Raw genomic sequence first — 13,173 nt, 5'->3', positions numbered from 1 at the left:
GCAGAAAGTGAGGAGGAATTAAAGAACCTTTTAATGAGGGTGAAAGAGGAGAGCGCAAAATATGGTCTGAAGCTCAACATCAAAAAAACCAAGATCATGGCCACTGGTCCCATCACCTCCTGGCAAATAGAAGGGGAAGAAATGGAGGCAGTGAGAGATTTTACTTTCTTGGGCTCCTTGATCACTGCAGATGGTGACAGCAGTCACAAAATTAAAAGACGTCTGCTTCTTGGGAGAAAAGTAATGACAAACCTAGACAGCATCTTAAAAAGCAGAGACATCACCTTGCCTACAAAGATCCGTATAGTTAAAGCTATGGTTTTCCCAGTAGTGATGTATGGAAGTGAGAGCTGGACCATAAAGAAGGCTGATCGCTGAAGAATTGATGCTTTTGAATTGTGGTGCTGGAGGAGACTCCTGAGAGTCCCATGGACTGCAAGAAGATCAAACCTATCAATTCTGAAGGAAATCAGCCCTGAGTGCTCCCTGGAAGGACAGATCGTGAAGCTGAGGCTCCAATACTTTGGCCACATCATGAGAAGAGAAGACTCCCTGGAAAAGACCCTGATGTTGGGAAAGATTGAGGGCACAAGGAGAAGGGGACGACAGAGGACGAGATGGTTGGACAGTGTTCTCAAAGCTACGAACATGAGTCTGACCAAACTGCGGGAGGCGGTGCAAGACAGGAGTGCCTGGCGTGCTATGGTCCATGGGGTCACGAAGAGTCGGACACGACTAAACGACTAAACAACAACAATAATAATAAACTCCCCACCACCACAAGGGACCATTAAACCTGAACAATCAAAAGATGGCAAGAAGAGAAAACACAGGATGGAGTGATTGTTTATGGAAGTATCAGGTGAGCTGAAGGAAAACCTCTGCTTAACCGAGAACCCCATTGCTGCAAGACGCCCAAGGAGATGGCACTCAGTGATTAACATTAGTAGAACTTACGTTGCACAATTAGTCGTGCAATTAGTCCTCAGAACAAATGGTTTGAAGTCAGCTGCATAAATTTCACAAAAATGTTTGGGGACAGTTAAAAGATAATTTGCAGGCCAAATGAATAAACAAGCCAAAAAATAGTGGAGAAAAAAACACTCTCGTGTTCCTTTGTTTGCTTTGTGGAGCACCAGCGACACCTAGTGGCCACTAAATTCCTGTTATCTCCAACAAGCACAGAAACAAACAAACTAAAGCAATGAGAAGAAACTCAGAACTCCACTGATGCCTGTTGTGTTGTGTTGTGTTGTGTTGTGTTGTGTTGTGTTGTGTTGTGTTGTGTTGTGTTGTGTTGTGTTGTGTTGTGTAGCCCAGATATGAACATTTTGCGGGAAAGGCAATGCCGTTCCAAGCCAGGTGAGTGCAGTAGGCAAAGAGATAGGAATATGGCAGGAGTGGACCATTGAGTGCTCTCTCTCTCTCTCTCTCTCTCTCTCTCTCTCTCTCTCTCTCTCTCTCTCACACACACACACACACACACACACACACACACACCAGAAGCCTTCCAAACTGAGAACTTATTTTCCCCAAACTACACAACCAGTTAAAACATTCATTCATTCATTTTAAAGGTAGAATGGGCAAAGTCCCCTGCTTGATCAAAATCTGCCAAATCCACTGGCAAAACTCAGGGTTGAGAGCCTTGGCATTGATGAGAGGAAAAGCGAAACAAGCTCCCCAAGCCAATCTGCTACCCCCACCCCCACCCCATTTGGATAGCCCCCTCCCCCAGCCCTAGTCCCTGGGGAGCTGACCCCTGAAGCAACCAGTCAAGGCATCCCCACCACTCCAGAGTGTGGAGGCGCCCAGTAAGGAGTCAGGGCTGCTGCCACAGGAAGCCTCTGCTCACTCTGTCCATTGGAGGAACTGGCTGAAAAAAGAAGGCTGGGAGTCCACAAGGGATTGGTGTCATGCTCAGAATAAAGCTGGTTACTACCCCAAAGGTCCTCTCTGACAGGATCTCTCTCTTCCTCACAGACCAAGCAATACAAAGGCTTCTCGTAGGCAAAGAGAGTTGAAGGCAGAGTCTGCCCCACAACCTGCACAGGGAGCCTAGGCATTTGCCCAGTCCTGCTGCCAAGTGGAGTCAGCAGGAAGGACAACGCTAATGCTCCTCCACTGCAGGAAAATCTGTCATTTAAATGACTAGTAATTATTTAAGCAAAATAAAAAACAATATATTATGGACTACTCCTACGGAACCCCCAATGGGATACTGTGGTACTCAAAAGCGATTCCCCCCTCCCAATTTTTCCACATTTTTAACATGCTTTTTTTAAAATTAAAATGCAAAATCACTCATAGAACAAAACCATCACAAAAAAGAGGCAGGAAAAATCAGGGCCCCTGACTATCAGGTCCAGTCGTGCCCAACTCTGGGGTTGCGGCGCTCATCTCGCTCTATAGGCCGAGGGAGCCGGCGTTTGTCCGCAGACAGCTTCCAGGTCATGTGGCCAGCATGACAAAGCCGCTTCTGGCGAACCAGAGCAGCGCATGGAAACGCCGTTTACCTTCCCGCCGGAGCAGTCCCTATTTATCTACTTGCACTTTGATGTGCTTTCGAACTGCTAGGTGGGCAGGAGCTGGGACCGAGCAACAGGAGCTCACCCCGTTGCAGGGATTCGAACCGCCGACCTTCTGATCAGCAAGCCCTAGACTCTGGTTTAACCCACAGCGCCACCTGGGTCCCAGGAAAAATCAGAGCAAGAGACAAAAAGAGGGCCAGAGACATCAACAATACATTCCAGACTCTTTATTTAATAGAAAATTAAATTAAACAACAAATTAAAATTAAATTAAACAACAAGCCTATAAAAAATTAAAAACACAATGAATGAATGAATGAATGAATGAATGAATCTTTATTACTAAAAGCTATAAGCCATCACAATTGGTCACAATGCGTAGAATAAAATAATGGATTTAAAAGTGAACAGCAACAGCAAAGCAAACATACAAAAATGTAAAAATCACTCTTGTGTAAGTTAAGCACTCCACGTCTCACACTCCCCCTTACGATACTTGTCTTGGTGCCTAGCTCTCAATTTACTTGCAGGCAAGTCAAATTTTGTAACCAGTGCTGTAATAAATACATTATTTGCTCAAGGGGAGGTCAGTTGGAAAGAGAGCAAAGGATGTAATCAAGGAATTTTTGTCTAGGGGATATATATAAAGGGCATCGTAACAAATAGTGTTGAATGTTCTCCACTTCTCCCAACCCACTCTTGACTCATCCTGATCCCATAAAAATCTTTGATAAATTAGTCCTGGAATTAGACCTTTCATGGTCAACTCTAAACCCAACTAGGGTATTTAGTTAAACAACTTAACCATGGCTGGTTTGATGCTCAATGCGTCACTCAGAAGAACATTCTAAAAACACAATAAACATGGGTACTCCTTATATTGCAAGGGGGATCAACTGCATTTCCAGCAAACGTAGTTTGTGAAGCTCTGGGTGTATTCCTGCTATATTGTATAATCCACAGGCTGGAGGTTGGCGAAGACTGGTTATGTTTTGCATTATTAATGTTAACAATAAAATCAAACCAAACAGAAAGAAAATTCTCCTCTTTTTTTTACCTCCAGAGGCCTCAGTTTATACAGGCAACCCCTGATTTGTGTGGGGGTTGCATTCTGGCTCATCACACATGACGGCGGAGCGTGTATAAGCCCGTTCTGACCCCTTTTTTTTGGCCACTTCCAGGTCACCAAGATGTACATGTGTGCAGTTGGGTAAAAATTGAACACACACTAATTGGCCCTTGCCTGCACATCCATTTTTATGGTAGAGCTTACCCTCATGCACCAGTAAGAAACATCTGCTGGGGTTAGAACTCTCTAAAACCAAGCTATTTTTCCATTTATAAACAATAAATTAATTGATTTATTTCCCCCTTACTGTTCTCATTGGCTCCCTTGCTGTGATTCTAAAAGGTTTTTTATGGCTCTTCCGAGCTTTCTAACATTGCCCATTAAAAAATAAATAAATCACATGCCCACTTTTACACATCAACCATGCCTACTTGAAATGTGATCTCCAGAAGCCTGAGCATGGGTAAATGTGCTCTCAGCCCCCAAAAAGCTTGTCACCCCTGAGTTACAAGGTTATTTATCATGAATTCAAAAATGAATAAATATTGAGTTTTGTATTTATTTAAAGTATAAAGCTAACTCAAGATGGCAATGTCACTTTTTCCCAAGACGTTTCTTAATCCAGTGCCCCACCAATTTCTGAGGCCTCTTCTGGTATTCATCCAGCACATCGTGGGGGGTGGAGATTTGGTCGCCCTCCAGTCGGTTCAGGAGTGTTACACAGACCACAGCACCTGCGTTTATAAAACAAAACCCAAGACAAATACACAAAGGTTACTTGAAAATAACACTAGGAACCGTGTGGGGGAAAGGACACTTTACCCAGGATAAGATGAACAGAAACTGATGAATTAACCCAGCAAACAAAGAAACAGTCAAACATAGGGAAAAGGTTTCAGTGACAGATAAAGCCAATTCACAATGGAAACAAAATGGTAAGCAGGAGTTGGGCATTTGTTAACTAGCCCATAGGCTGTTTCACCTCCACCTTCAAAAAACAGAAGAGCAAGGAAGTTCCTCTGTGCACACAGGGTCACTGTTTATTTCTCGGGGTGCCGTGGTCAGCAGGACATAACTCATCAGATCTTTGCTGTGGTGTATTTGCTGCTACCTCACTTTCCCCCATAGATATTATGTGATATTATGGCCCAGGTTTGTTCTTATATTTAAAGCTTTCTTTCTGTTGTTCTGAAGTTTGGATCTGGTTAAAGGTTCTTCACCCTCAAACCTAAAAGCATTCTTAATCATGTCATGGCTTATTAGTGGAAAGTCTGCACTGCGGACGTATGTTGAACTTCGACTGAGATCAAATTAGGGGTAACGGGAGGCTATTAAGCATCCCAGAAGAGCTGCTTAGGACCAGAAAAGGGCCAAATCATAAATCAGGCAAGAGAAGGAAGCAGTATAAAATTGCAAGTGGTATCAAATCAATAGGAAACATCAGACAAACATCAGACATGAACTGTGATGCATGTTTTGGTCAAAATAAGAGAAGGTCTAACAAGGACACAGCGATAGTTATGAAATATGTTGTTATTCTGGATTCAGAATGTAGGGCAAGAGGCTGAGAGCTTTGAAAGAAAAACTGAGCCCAGGATTTTCAGACTTAACTTTTCTAAGTATTGTCTGTCTCCAGCCTTAGATAAGCTATTATGGATGCCACCAGGAATTATTGATTAAAAATTATACTTAAGCATTAGGATACTCAGCATGTATGAGCAATATTAAAACTTTTCTGTGACTATGAATTACATGATAAACTATTGACTGTTGAAGCTAGTGAATTATGTAAGACTGAATACATGTGCTGCTTACCTTTTATACCAATAATATTGCACATGGCTGCAAAAACAGAAGATTCCATCTCAATATTCCTGACTCCGGCCTTGTAAGCTGCCGTTAAATATTGTGCCTTCTCTTCCTCAGTGTATGAGCAGATTGCGCCATCAAGACGAGCTTGGCCTACAAATGTATGAAATGCAGATTTTAATACATGCAATGAAATCTCTACCATAATACCCCGTGGATTTGAATTGCCTGATCAGCTATACCCGGCTCACCGCTCAAACTTTGGCCAATGGATGGAACCAGAGCCACTGTATGGCTGGGGAAGATTTCAGCTCACTCTGCATTTAGGACCAAACCACCCTATTTCCCCCCACTCTACTTGGACCAATGTGCAGATCAGAACATAGTTCTGAGAATTAGGCCACACCATCAGTTATATGTGTTATTTTTCAACTATGAGAATGATCCCCTCACATGTAGTCTAAAATGTAAGGTGAAGCTGTTCCTTTAACCTATCAAGATGCTGCTTGTGTAAACTAGGTCAGACTTGTGGGGTTTAATTGGTTTAATTATCCAAATATTCTGATTTTATTGTTTCAATATTGTAAGGGGGTGATACCAGCAAGGGAGGAGGTGCCAGCAGAGGTTTCTAGCGGGGAAACATCAGAGGGGCGTCCTTTGAAATTCACCCTGGAACTGAGGCGATCAGCGGCCCGCAAACGCAGGGGGCGGAGATTTGGGGTCCCCAAACTACTCTGCTGGGGGAGGAGCCGAAAAGCACCATTGCGAAAGTCTGATGATACTGAGTAGACATGTTTTCATGAAGCTCTTGCACTGTAAATAATATTCACAATAAAAGTCTTAAAAGACAAGATGCTTTGGAGTGTCATTGCTCGAGGGTAGCCAGCAACACCCTTGGCAAATATAATTCCCTGTTTTGTTTTTAAATGCACATGTTTAGCAAACGTTTTAAATGTTTTGCATCTCTTCTGTTTCCTTTGCTTTGTTGCTCATGAATCTGGTTGCACTCTTTCAGCCTTACCTTCATAGAAATCCAGAGTGCACATGGTGTTCCCAATGACTGTGTTGAATTGATCCAGTTCCTTGGCACACTCCATCAAGTCTCGAGCCAGCTCCTCGTCTAAGTTTGTGCTACGATATATGGGCTTTCCCAGAACAAACTGTTCAAACTGAGGTTTAAAGGTGGCGTCTACAGATTGCTTGGTGATCACCACAGATCCTGGCACCAAACCTGCATTCCAAATACATGTTTCATAATTACTGTATATCTAGAGCTCACAAACCAAAAACTGTGATTTCATTTCAATTTTTGCTTTAAAGTAGTAAGGGCATGAGGAATACCTAATCCCCCAGATGTGCCGATACGAAAAATGGTTACATTGGAACACTTGGAATGACACAGCAGCTTGAAGAGTTCGTGCAGCATGATAGCAATGGAAGGAATCCCCATTCCATGCTGAAATGAAAAAAAAGTGGGGTGGGAGACAATTCAAGTGAATAAATCATTCTGCTTATGACACGCTTGTGTTCTAGGTTATTGTGGGGATGTGGGAAAGGAAGAAAATAAGTATTTTGATGGTTACATCCTTCTATTATATTGAAGTATTGAAGTAGGAAGCCAGCAAAGCATTTATCCTGAAAGAAAATATTGCACTAAAGCCATTTTTTATTCAGAGATTTTCAAAATACGGTCTGCAGATAACCATAGTACCGTAGCAAATATGTACGATAAAGAGACTCGCGGTTCAAGAGTGTACAATGTGAAGTCAAGTATATTAACTAAAAGAGTCTCTCCAAAAAGTAGAGGAGCTATAGTGTGGCTACATTTATTCACATCAGCAAGAAAGCAACATCATGCATCATCAAAGGCAATTTTATTTAAACCTTTCAGAGCTTTTAATCTACCTGTTAATTTCTCAGCCAGGACCATATGCCAAAGGTTAGTGCACCATCTAGAAGTAGGCCATTTCCCCAGTGTTTAGCAATCAGTTGGTAAGCCATCACTAACATGAGTTTATCAGAACCTTGTAAGGTATATCAGCATATTGATTATCAAACAGAAATAGCAATACTGTATAGTTATGGAAGCTTTCAGCTTTGCCAATTTCCTCAACTACCTTTTGCCAAAATTGATTGACTGTAGTAGAGCAATGCCATCACAAATGGTAAAAGGTTCCTATAGTGTTATAGCCTCTCCATCATTCTTTGTTCTATAATTTGTATTTAATGGGTATATCATGCCACCTGTAAATTAATTTGGGAATATTTTCATGGATTCCTGGGTAATTCCATGAAAATGTCAACAAATAGACTCATTTTTCATTTTAATATATTGTTAGCATGTCCTCTATAATTTTAGAATTATTTCCCCAAATTTTCTCATTTGGCAACAGGTTTTCACAATAGCATTTTACATGTGAATAAAAACAATCAGAAGTATGACATGAAAACATGAAAGGTGACTCAGGATTTCTCCATCCCCCCCCCCCCAAGCTCAGCTAAGCACCTCTGCAAGAAAATAAAGAACAGGTAAATGACCCTTTAGTGTACTTTGCTTTCTCATTTGATGAACTGACAAGACATTTTATGTTAGGAGGAAAATCAGATGAGCTTAGGACAATAAAACGTACATTGGTTTAGTGTGTAATGTTGACCGCAAAACATGTGCTTTTTTCCATCTCAACAAATGAAAAGAAAAATCTATATTCTTTAACTTTATTCTTTTCTTTGAGGTTCTTACCATTAAGAAAATGTGATGAGATAGTAACTAATATGTGTTTTACATTCAAGATTTCTTGTGATCATTGTAACACAGTTACATTGTTCCTCTTCCTCTTTAAGACTGATTTTGCTTAAAAGGGAAGGGAAGAGATTTCTCTCTCTTATTCAGCACTGAGTTTGGGCGCAACAGCATTCTGCAGGGAGCCGGCTGGCACACCTGAATGCTTTCCTGAGCCCAGTGCTAAGGATCACCCATCTCCTGACATGGGAGGAGCGTCCCTGCTTAGGGCTGAGTTTGGGCATGCCAGAAAACTCCCTTGGATGGTTTGAGTTTCTGCCTGGAAGCCAAAGGAAGGAACCTCTCCACTGTGAGAGGTTGCCCTGTCCTGGAGCCTCCAGAGGAACACAGAGCACAAGCCCAAAGCCCTCATTAGCCCACAGTTTTGTGTCCTGTGTCAATTGTACATATGCAGTTTGTATACAGTGGTACCTCGACTCATGAAGGCAATCCGTTCCGCAGCAGTCTTTGGAAGTTGAAAACTTCGGAAGTCAAAGCGGCCATTTTGCGCTTTGCGCGTGCGCAGAACGCACGCGCGGCAAAAATACTTCCGGGTTAGCAGACTTTGGAAGTCGAAACCTTTGGAAGTCGAGGCATTCATAAGTCGAGATACCACTGTATATACAAATCTAATCTAATAATGCATTAATTATCCTTTAGAGATATTTTTAAAAGAGAAAATTCAGTTTTAATTGATAGACAATGTTTTGCATGCCCACAAATATCTTATCATGCCCACTTACACTGACGGATAGCACAGGCCCTGCTTTGTACATCGCGTAACGATCGGTTCCTGCACAGATATTGGGGTAGTCCTTGCCTGGGCTGCCAATTCCCAACTCTTCAGCTATGTAGGTAATAAAAGCTTTCATTCGCCAAGGGCTTCCTCCAACACACACAAACTAGGCAAGATCAAAGAGAGGAAACTGTAAGAATATTAACGCTAACTATGGAAATATTTAAGAACGCATTTTAAAAAACATTTTAAAAAATAGAAATACAAAAAGCCTGTTCATGCTACAAAGACACCTTTTAACAATCCACACTAGACAATGCAGGAATATGCAGCTGTCCTATATGGGGATCAACCCCCCAACCTTGTTGTCACAGCACCATTTACATCTCCAAACCTTTACATCTCCAAACAAGGCAGGGAAGTCATGAGTGCCAGTCCCCAGAGCAAAATGGTACATGATGTCATCTTTCATCTTCCCAAGATGTTGATTTGGGACACAAATGGGGGTTTCCCTGTCAAAAGAAGGGAGAAACTTAGTATGAATTTATGGCAGCAGAACGAGCATCTTTAAACAAGGCAACAAGTATAATGTCTGGACAATTAGGATTCTTCTGGATCACAGCCTTGAATGTTTAGAATTGTCTCACATATTGTATTACCAAGAGCTGGAGTTGGGCCTGCCCATGGACTCTGTGAAGGAACCAGCCAAATTGGAGAAGGGGAAAAGAGGTGCTGGAGTTTGTTCTGTCGCCATGTATATATATATAAATGGTGAAGGTGCATGTGTGTTATTCCCCACTTTTCTCCCACAAGCACTCACCCGATTGTCCTGAAATTTGGCCACAACCTCAGAGGCACATGAGAGCAGGTAATCATGCACTTACACTGACCAGCTGACACACCTAACACAGGTAAAAACCTGGATTTGTGGTCAAAAAATTGCGCCCTCCAGTGGACATTCAACGAACATCAGACAAACATACTCCCACAATCCTCACGCCCTGGAGACCACGCCTCCAACAGAGAGCAAACCGCCCCTAGACCAGGCCGCTTCCCAGGGACCCGCGCCCACCCAGGAGATCACATACCAGCGACCCCCTCCCTCCCGACCAAGCCCCTCCACAGCGACCCCCTTCCCCCCCCCCCGAGCAAGCCCACTCCACACACCCCCACCCCACAGATTGCACCTCCCGGAACCCACCCCCGCCCCGGAGATCACACCAATCCACCCCCACCCCATGGATCCTGCCACCACCAATAACGCCACCCCCACGGACCAGGCCGCCTCCACAACAGGCCCAGCCCTCTCCAAACTACCTCCTGCAACCCCTCCCCCCAGCAACCCCACTCCACATCCCCACACCCCACGGATCACACCCCCGCCGCTCCCACCGCCTCCCGGGACCCAGCCCCGCCCCGGAGATCACACCGATCCACCCCCACCCCACAGATCCTGCCACCACCGATAACGCCACCCCCACGGACCAGGCCGCCTCCACAACAGCCCTAGCCCCCTCCAAACTAACTCCCGCGACCCCCTCCCCCCGATCAAACCCACTCCACACCCCACGGACTTACACCCTCCACACGCCTCTCCACAATCAAAGACCCATGACCCTCATGGACACTAACCCCCCTGTGAACTAGGTTTGGCTAAGAGATGGTGACTGACTTCAAGGTCACCGAGGGAGCTTCACAGCTGAGTAGGGATTCGAACCCAGATTTCTCAGGTCCTAGTCCAACACTCTAACCATTACGCCACACTGCAATCATAAAGCCACGATGTCATGACTCAACTGCACTACTCAGCTGCATGCCATTGGTCCTGGTGTACATGATGGGCTGGTGCAAGATAGCACAATATGTCGCAATCAGGAGCTTGAAACACAGTGTTGCCAAATGAAATTATGCACTCAGTATGGAGTGGGTTGCTTATACATGACCATCTTTGTATCTCCTAAACAGGAGCCAAACAGTCCCCCCCCCACCTCATTTTCATGTTCAGCATCTCAAAATTAGTAAAGATTGCTTATTTTCATTCCAGAGGCATCTTGTGTGTTGTGTAGTGGTTTAGTTGGGATCTCCTTTCTTGTAGCTACCCTTCAGAATGCACAGTGGCGAGGGAGCAGGATTATACCCATCATGCCCGCTGATCATGCTCTCTATGCACACACAACATGAGAGTCTGTGTGTACATAGTTAATATGCAACTAAGGTGTAAGGCTAGCAGGCACAATCCCACAGCTTCTTCCTCATCCATTCAAACAAAGGCCTGAATACTTTCTAGCCCTCATGTGCAAAATTCCCCAATTCCTTGATCTGCTGTTTACAGAATTACATTTCTATGGGCACGATTGCTATTTAGAAAGCAATCAAGACAAGATTTCTTTAAAACAAAAGTTTCGCAGCAATAAATTATGTTCTTAAAGGTTACTTAAAAGTCAAGTAAGTATAAGTACAAGAACAGGAGGAGCAATTGAAGAAAGGGCACAATGGCAAGCAGATGTCCCTGTCCCGCATCCTGTGTTATCCACCCCCACTTCTGTAATAGCAATATAATGGAAATTTGAAAGTAATGTCCCCCTACTCTCCCCTCCCACAATTTGAGGGAATTTATACCTAAACCTATTAAATAGCACTTGATTCACTTCTTACGTGGAAGACGTGTTTACGGTCTTCTCCACAGCATCCCCAGAAGCCATGATATTCAGTCAGACCCTGAGGAAGGAAATTTAAGAAATGGGACATATACATCATGGGGTCAGCATTGTGAAAAATTGTATAAGGGACAAGATGGTTTGCCAGCTACAGCTCTTTTTGGACAGAAATAGATTATTATTACTGGTTACTATCAAAATAAAAAAAATCCTTCCAGCAGCACCTTAGAGACCAACTAAGTTTGTCATTGGTATGAGCTTTCGTGTGCATGCAAAACACACGATCAGCCAGCCAGGTTACCATGAGGCAACATGTGACTTTATATATTTTATTTCCACCCCTTATTGAAAGAGAGAAGTGGAATTGAGCTGTGGGAAAGGGCAGACTGCCAAGTGGATGGTTTTGTGCGGATACCATAACAAAACAACCAGACCCGTCTAAGCGCCGCTTCCAGGGTTCCCTGAACGCCCGAGCGAGGCGCACCATCCTCCGCCCGCCGCTCGGGCTTTTCTGAAGCCGGTGAAGAAACACGGCAGGCAAAGGTTTCGCTGCAGCAGGTGCGCCCGGCGATGGGCAGCCCTTGTGCCGCCGCAGGACGAGCTCCGCCTTCTCGCCGCCTTTGTCCTGGAGGACAAAGGTGCAGGAAGCCTCGCCTTTCCCCAGGCGGCCACCCGGCGGAGGACTCCGGGCCCCCCGGCAGCGCTGAGCCGAGTCGGGCGGAGGGCGAGGGCGGCGGCCAGGCGCGAACCGGTCCGGCAGGGAAGCGCCTCCTCGCCCGCCCTCGCGCCCTTCGCCCGGGACGGCGACGAACGAAAGCGCGCTCTCTCGCGCTCGCCTTCGCCGCCGCCCCCCCCCCCGTCTGCGGGAAAAGATACTTCGAGAGGCGGAGCCCCCCCCCCCGGGCCGTGCCTACCTGAGACGAGCAGCCGGGGAGCCGAGCAGTTCCCGGAGGCGCCGCAGAGATGCTGCCCCGCCCCGGCCGCCGTGCCCCTTCCTTCCTTCCGTCTTCCTTCCTGGCGGCCGGCCGGCTGCTAGGCGACGGGCGGTGCCTGGCCGGGCTCGGCGGGCCGTGGCTCCTCTCGCCCTGGCGGCGCCCGCGAGTGTCACCTCCCGCCTCGCCGCCGGTGAAGCTCTGGAGCCTCGGCCAGACAGAGCGAGATCCCTCGGGGGGCACAGACCCCGGCCGGTCCCCAGCAGCAGCAGGATCGCTTCCTGCCCAAAGAGACGGCCAGCCGGCCTGCCATTTGCTAGCAAGCAAGGTTTCCTCACTAAGCGCTCGGGAAAATGATCCTCCTGCCGCCGCCCACGAGCCTCGCGGCCCGGCTACTTCGCAGGAGCGCTTCCTTGGCCGCCGGCGCCAAGGTCCGGGGGGGGGGGGCAGCGATCACGTGCCACTTCTGCAACACACGGTTGAGCTTTCTGAAAAGCACTACGACGTTATCTTTTGAAGTATGAGGGTCAGTTCAAAAGAAAATGGTCAGCACTTCAAAATATTTAGAACACTCTGTGAGGGCAGGATCTGGCATGTGGGAGCACCGCCTCCCTCTGAGACCTGCTCTAAACTTGCAAGCCAAAAGATGTTGGGAAAGGA

At 45.7% G+C, this 13,173-nt stretch overlaps 1 protein-coding gene across 1 annotated transcript; it reads right to left on the bottom strand.

The window, feature by feature from the left end:
* Window positions 1–2,749: 2,749 nt before the first annotated feature.
* LOC118082831 (uridine phosphorylase 1) lies at window positions 2,750–12,620 on the bottom strand. The gene is made up of 8 exons (XM_035110661.2): window positions 12,496–12,620; window positions 11,580–11,642; window positions 9,319–9,436; window positions 8,932–9,090; window positions 6,751–6,865; window positions 6,431–6,640; window positions 5,416–5,562; window positions 2,750–4,334 (listed from the first exon to the last, which is right to left on the bottom strand). Exons 2-8 carry the CDS (start codon window positions 11,624–11,626, stop codon window positions 4,195–4,197), a joined length of 936 nt encoding a protein of 311 aa, XP_034966552.1. The 5' UTR covers window positions 11,627–11,642; window positions 12,496–12,620; the 3' UTR covers window positions 2,750–4,194.
* Between the last annotated feature and the right edge of the window lie 553 nt (window positions 12,621–13,173).

This window comes from Zootoca vivipara, chromosome 13, assembly GCF_963506605.1.
Source record: "Zootoca vivipara chromosome 13, rZooViv1.1, whole genome shotgun sequence".
Classification (NCBI taxonomy): domain Eukaryota; kingdom Metazoa; phylum Chordata; class Lepidosauria; order Squamata; family Lacertidae; genus Zootoca; species Zootoca vivipara.
Note: the sequence above shows the minus strand (reverse complement) of the source record. Positions and strands in the feature narration are given on the sequence as shown.